We start from the raw sequence: 7,511 nt of genomic DNA on the forward strand, positions 1-7,511 counted from the left end.
CCCAGTGTTATTCATGTACAGACTGTTTAAGAAAACAGATTTTAAAAAGAACAGAATTCTGAGAAATCACTCAAGGAAGAAGGATCTCTCTTGAACCAACCTGCTCCCTGCCCCAAATGTATCTCACTTAAGAAAAATAGACTGGCTACACAGAAACATTTGAACAGCAGAGATTTCAAATATTTTAAAGCTGTTAACCAGGGTATGGTTCCTATTTTAAGAGGATCAGATCTTAGAATGCAAGTTTCTGTACAAAAATGCAAAACCACACACCTGACACGTGATGAATGACGGCAGCAACCAGACGGGGAAGCATGTAACGCAGAAGAGGACTGACGTCATATGTCTCAGAAATGCCGTGAAGTATTGTAATAAGATCGGGAACATCACACAGGTGAGTAAACGGCCTTCGAAGAAGCAAGCACATATGATGTTGACTTTACAAGTCAGACAACAAACAGCAATATAAAAAAAAATAGTATGTCACCTATCTTACAAAAAAATTATTCAAAATAATCTCATTCGCCTCTAACTAGCATCATTTCCCAATTCAATCGTACATACTTTTTCCCAAGGCTCTCAGGCTTCTGTCTCTGCAGGAGCACTATCAAGGAACCTAATCCTTCCTTGATCAAAGAGGGAATCTTGGTCAATGTTTTGATGATCTGTGATGCCAATGAATTAACAACGGTATCTTCCATTGTCACTTTCACAGAAATCTGACATATTATCATGTACGTTGCAGCTCTGTAATCTGGCAAAGATGATTTCAATCCCTAAATATTTTTTAAAATACAAGTAAAAATGATAAATTGTATTAATTTCTTCTACTTAAAATGTTACTTTACCCCGAGGAACTAGAAATGTCCTAAGTTAGAGATTAACGCAACCTAACGCACACTGAGAAGCAGCCAGTCTTCAGAAGTAGAAAATGAAGGTGTTGACCCCTTTTCCTGAGTGGACACGGAGATGAGACAAGTCTCTTGGATGAGAGGAGGGATCTAAGAAAGTCTCAAATATCCACCGCCCGTCCTAACAGGAGCCAACAAGCTCTTCTTTCGTATGCAAACACCTATCAGTGGATGGGAAACCTTTCAATCAGATCACCGCCAGACATAAAACCGTATCTGATTGAAGACAATAGTTTGGGACACTGATAGGAAGCGAAAGGCAGTACCTCCATGGGGCATCTGGGAAGGCGGCAGGCAACAAGGCACGTGGGAAGAAGAAACACCGAGAAGCAGAGGCCAATGCAAAAAGAATGCTAAGAGGCTGCCGAGCCTTGAGGAAACTGCCTACTCCATTCTCTTTCCAGCGAGGTAAAATGACAGCGAAGAAAACAGATCTGGGAAAGAGTGGCGGGGTCAGATAGCCAACATTTATTCTCAGAGTCCTGGTTAAAGGTCCCTCTCTGATGTATTTTTAAGACTAAAAAAGTCATAATTTTTTTTACCTAAAGATTAAATCTCATCAACCATCTGAAATACACTATCAATTTAAAGACATTTACATCTAAATGAAATTTTCAAAGTAAGAAAAGCCCTTATAGTACAAAATAATCCACTTTATACATCAGCAGAGCCAACCTTCTGGATATATGGAAATAGTTTGGCGACTATGTTGTCCGATATGTGCTCCGCAGCCACTAGAGCAGACACGATGGTAGTAGCATAGAAAGCCAAGAGCACCCGCAACTGAGCCGAGCTTCCTGGATACTCAGCAAAAACCTGGAACAGGGAACACAAACCAAACACATTTAACAGTGAAAGACCAATTAGATAAAAATATTTATATACAGCTCTCCTGAGCTACTTCAGGCTTTGACATTTTAATTTTTACCATAAGGAATATAGAATTAAATACACAATATAACAAGAACGAACTGCCTAACAATCTACTTGACGTTTTTAGATTGTATCTTTGTTTAAATAGTCACTGTAACTAGAATTTGGCAAGGGATTGACTAATATATTTTTGTACAAAAACACCTTTCATGAGAAAAGACTGATCCTCCAGCTGCTCTTACTCGAAAACCACAAATAATTTAACAAAAGAAATTTCTTCAAAGTATCATTGCTATTAGGAAAGGCTTTAGTATGTTTTCTTCATTCAGAGCAAACAATCTTTTCAATGAAATTATACATGTACATTCACAAAACAACATACTACTCACCTTCACAGATTTCATCACCAGACTACAAATGAAATCCATGAATCCAAGATCTTTGTAGCAGTGGGTAATCAAAGTTCCTTTAGCTAAGGGCACTCCAGATTGCTGTTATTAACAGAAAGAACAAACTATCAATTGATCGTTATTTTAAAGTACCCACCCTAGTAACATTTTCACATTGCTGCAGTTCATAAATACAAGATATAATCCTTCCTTATAACTGGCTGTGGTGATGAAATTAACACATAAAGTCTTGGAATCTTTACAAACTCAAGAGATCAGCAATGCGGGGGGAGGTACTCAGTCAAAAACGCTTATCATGCGTCGTGTTTTGATATGCATTTATCTAAACCTGGATTCTCTAGATTCTGAGTAGTTCTACTGGTTAGATTTGGGTTTTCAGCCAATGTGATACTTTTTTAAAACTGCTTTACAATAACACTAATAACAGAATTAGACCAGGAACTCGGCCAACGGATACCACTGTCCCCACCACATAGTATTGCACATGGTTATGTCTTAGGTGCTCAATAAATATTGAATACATCAACAAAATGAGAATTAGAGGTGAACTTTAATAGGCAGGTGAGGTTTGGACACTTGGAATAAGAGTGTCCAGGGAGCAGCAGTGTCTATGTGCAGACCAGGGGAAAATGACCTTGATGCTACAAGCAGAGTGAATGTTGGGAACAGCAGTTTGATAAGAAGCCTTTCCACAGGTTGGCCTTGAACATTTTTTAGTTCAAGTGCCTTACATCCCAGATTCGTAAACTCTCCTCCTCATTTAAAGTTCCCCACTCCTTCCTTCTTACTCATCCCAATCGCTGACCTTGCTATCACCATCCGTTAACGCTCTGCACAGCCCCACCCCCTGTGAGCCTCCTTCCATCCCCATTTGTCCTCCTCCCAGAAGGGGTCGCCATGCAGAGCATGCAGTTCCTGCTAACAACACACATCTACTTTCCTTTAGTACATGCTGCAACAAAGCACTAGTGGCAAGTCAGGGGTTTCACCACAATAGTGCACCATCTGATTTACCGAGACCCTTCCAGTTAGGCACCCATCCTTCTATTCACCTGTAAATTAATTCTTAGCATCTTCTCCACAACTTTAATAATTTCCTGAAGCTCTTCAGGTTATTCTCATCCCTTTAATTTTTGTAAGTATTTTCTGCCTTTCTTCACCTCCAACTTTTTTAAAGCTCTTCAGTTCCAAAATTTAAAATGTCAAATACCATGGTATAGTGAAGACACAGACTTTAGAATCAGAATGGGATTCAAATTCCAAATATGCCCCTTTATAGTTATGTGAACTTTGGCATGTAATTTAATTTTTGGAGCCTATCCTCATCCATAAAAATGGAGTTTTGTGAGAATCCAATATAATATAAATTGCCTGGCCTCATGTCAGGTACTAAATAAAAGCTAGATAATATTAGATAATATTAATAACTGTTTCAACTGGAAGTTAGGAATAAAAGTGATGGAGTTAATATTTGGACTATCCCTAGGAGCACTAATGACTTTATTTTTTCAAAATTACATCCCTTAATCAAGACTTGTAATAATTAAAAACATGTCACTCAACAACCATACCTTAACTGGTAACAACCAGAACCATTTGTGCTTTGAACTATTAATTTTTAGAAGCTGTATAACCCGCACAAATATTCTTGTCTCGTGGTATGGCAGAACACAAGCAATGAGACTATCTTCATTATAAAGATGGATATGAAACCTGGGAAAAAAAGCAAACAATTCAAATTGACACAAAACTTATAGCACCTATCTCCTTACATGCACAAATTACATATCAATGAGCTAAAAGTACCTAGAATGAATATCAGTAAAACCACCATGTCACCACAATCATCATACAGGGCACTTAAATGATAAGCCCTCTATTTTGCATTCTAGTTCACCTGAACATGGTTCTGCCAATTCTTTTCTTTTTTTTTCCATTTTTAAAATATTTATTTGAACATACTGGTGGGGTACAGTGTGATTTTTCTATACGTGCATATACTGTACATTGATTATCTTAGAGTAGATAGCACAGCTCTGTACCTGTTAATCCATCACTTCCCCTCCAGACCCCTCCCCTTCTGGCCTCTGGTAACCATTATTCTACTCTCTACTTCTATGAGAACCACTTTTTAAAAAAAATTAGATTCATATACGAGATCACGTGGTATCTGTCTTTCTGTGCCTGGCTTATTTCACTTAACATGATGGTCTCTAGTTCCATCTGTGTTGCTCCAAACTGCCAATTCTCATGCAGCAATAGTTTTGAATATTCAATATCAAACTTTATGTCCCATTCACTTTCTGTCAACTTTTTAAAAAACCTATTCTTATATTAACATAAGGGGGATCACTGAGTCATATCTACATAAAAGCAACTGGCCAAGCAGGTGGCAAAGCTCAGGTTCTCTCCATACTCAAAGTCACCTTCCACAGTTTTCTTAACTACGTTACTTCTAAAACCAAAAGACTAGTTAAAAAGAAAGTCATATTACATCCCTTGGATAAAAAAAATTAACAATCACAACAATATGTAATTTGTATCAGTCCCTGTACCCTAACATAAGATAGATTCATTGTCAGATACATTAAATCCTTCCCAGTTTTCAAGGCCTTGCTCAGATGCCTCCTCTTTCAAGATGCTTTTCCTAATTTTCATTCAGCCAGTTGAGCCCTCTTAGGTTTATCTAAACTCTTCTATCCTTTTACATGTACTTACCTTATAGTACCATACCACTCTGCCTTTTGTTAGTTTTATACAAGGCTTTACTGCTAGCCAAGACGTTACTTCTTCTGTGAAGCTTTCCTCAACTACTCCAGGCCACACTACATCCCCAAAACTTTGCGTAAACTTCTATTATGGCATTTATTTCAAAACAGTAACCAAGGGCAAACCTACTCATCCATATATCAAACCCAGTCTTTGCTGAATAAATACAATCAAATGCAAAAAGTACCCCTTACATTAATGATCTATTTGGGGAAAATTACCAGCTAGACAACAGAGGGAAATATCACAAACTTTTGAACGATCTTTTTTGTCTGATGAGTCTAATGTTCTGATAGTCAGAAGACCCAAGTTAAAGATTGTTTTCTCAGTGACTCACTTGCTTCCTGAAAGGAAATCACCACACCCCCATGTCTCCAATTAATGAAATGGAAATCTTTCTACTTTTAAAACATGTATATTGAAAGAATAAACAAAAATGTGTAAGCTGTGATGTGATGCCAATAAGTGAGAAAATAAACTAAGTAAACTTACTCAGATAATTTCCAAAGTGGCTGAAAGAGCTAACCTTGGAAACAAACTTCAGTTGTGTCCCAGCTCAGCCAATTACTTGTGTGACTCAGGCAACTTAACCCTTTTAAGCCTCAGTTTTTTGCAACTGTCAAATGGGTATAATACAAGTATCTCCCCATAGGAATGTTGTGAGAATTAAGTGAGATAACACACGTAAAATGCTTACCACAGGGCCTGGTGAGTAAATGCTCAACATACATTAGTTATTACCATTTTTCTTAGGCTATGGTATTTTAGAGGATACTGCTACCTTTTCCCAAAACCACTGCTGTTATTTTGGCAAGAAAGAAGTTGAATACCCACTGTCCCAAGTGTGCAGGAACAATCTAATGGCAAACTAATAAGAGCTCCTTAGAACTAATGAGGTAAGAACATCTACTCAATATCTTCAGTGGTACTATTCACCATCAACGAACACGAATTTAAAAGCAGAAGAGCATGCTTATCTCATGTAAGACATCTTATTAATTTCTTAATATACATAATTTTTCAGCTTTAACTGGATAAGTGTTTTCAACTACTTAATTTTACAAAAGAGCAAAGTGGATAGCCCATAGTTATTTTTGTGATTCCATTAGCTACCTGTGAATCAACCACTCCAGACATTTCTGTGCTGGCTTAAGCAGGAAGTAAGGTGATAAGTGAATAAGGAATAATGAAAGGTTTTCATCCAGCTGTTTGTTCACTGCTTTGGTCTGAACGCTGCGCTCCAAGGTTTTTGCTAGCTGGCTGAACAACGGTGCTTCAAACTGCTCAAAGGAAGGATCAATTGCAAGCAACTCTTCAAGTCCTGTGCATCCTAGAAAAAAAGACAGTTTATTTAACAATTCCTTGCAAGCAAATTCATACCACTCCTCTTTTACAGTTTTACTTACCCCTAAAAGTTTCTGAATTCTTTTAGCATGTAATATACAGCTCCAAACACAGAATTCTAGTTTTCACCGTATAGAATCAATGTTATCTCATCAGCTAGGAGAACAGAACGCACTTCGTGGAAGAAGCCATTTCTTCTTGTTTTATCTCCATATTTTTGATATCCCTACAATAACTAGGCAGCCCTCTGGGAAGATCCCTCCTCCACCGCAACCACTGCCTCCGTCCTCTTTCAGCTGTCCTTCCTTTCTCCATACGAGTATTAGTTGCCCTCCCTGACGAAGTCCCTTCGTCTGGGTAACTTAGATGCCACTACCTATATGCATTTCAAGCATGTAGCACGTGGCTATGTTATTCTCTTTCTCTTACTAACGCAAGTCGACAAGTTAAAAAAAAATGCTAAGGAAAGGGGGTGGGGAGCAGAAGAGGAAAGAAAATGAAACCACATTCAGTAAACAAATGTTTCAAAGCTTTTCCAAGTTAATGGGCAGCTCACCGATGGCAAAGGCGGTGTCCCTGTCGATGGTGGCCGCTTCCTTGGGGTCAAACAGCAGAGAAGCAACTTCATGTCTGGATAAGAGGCTGGGATCACTCTGGGGGAGGGCGAGTCGCTGCAGCTGCTGGGCTAAGGACGTCATCTTTCACGCCAGCGGATTTCTAAAGACACAGGCTGAGAAACATACCCACCGTGAGAGGGTCTCGACGAAGCTCCAAGAGCGTGGCCGCCCCACGGGTTCTCCCACTCAGCAGACACCCGGACAACCCGCGGACGCCTCACCCTCCCTCGGTAGAGCGCCCCAGTCCGCGGCCACACCGAGCGGCTCGGTGCTCCTCGTCACCCGGAGCTCGGAATTAAGGGAGGACTTACGAGCCGACAACTCTTCACGGCAGCTCCCACATGGTACCAAGCCGTCCAGCCCTGTCCCGGAAACCAAAAGCATGCCTCCCAACAGCTTCCGGTTCCAGGCCCTACGGCAAGAGAAGAGGTACAAGCTCGCCGGAAATGCGACAGTAGTCCCGCCTCCAGAGACGAAGTTCCGCCTCCCACCCTCCTCTCGAGACGAAGCCTCGCCCCCTCCCCGGAAATGTGACGAGTAGCCCCGCCTCCCGAGACGAAGCCCCGCCTCCCGCCTCCCCAGACGAA

At 40.1% G+C, this 7,511-nt stretch overlaps 1 protein-coding gene across 1 annotated transcript; it reads right to left on the bottom strand.

Moving 5' to 3' along the window:
• Nucleotides 1–273: 273 nt before the first annotated feature.
• LOC103582109 (HEAT repeat-containing protein 1-like) lies at nucleotides 274–7,296 on the bottom strand (the record flags this gene model as incomplete). The annotated part of the gene is made up of 8 exons (XM_008563796.1): nucleotides 7,236–7,296; nucleotides 6,864–7,037; nucleotides 6,077–6,293; nucleotides 3,766–3,907; nucleotides 2,174–2,275; nucleotides 1,587–1,727; nucleotides 565–776; nucleotides 274–407 (listed from the first exon to the last, which is right to left on the bottom strand). Coding segments are annotated over exons 2-8 (1,090 nt in total), but the record flags the coding sequence as incomplete, so codon positions are not given.
• Between the last annotated feature and the right edge of the window lie 215 nt (nucleotides 7,297–7,511).

Source organism: Galeopterus variegatus, unplaced genomic scaffold (genome assembly GCF_000696425.1).
Source record: "Galeopterus variegatus unplaced genomic scaffold, G_variegatus-3.0.2 Scaffold14923, whole genome shotgun sequence".
NCBI classification, from domain to species: domain Eukaryota; kingdom Metazoa; phylum Chordata; class Mammalia; order Dermoptera; family Cynocephalidae; genus Galeopterus; species Galeopterus variegatus.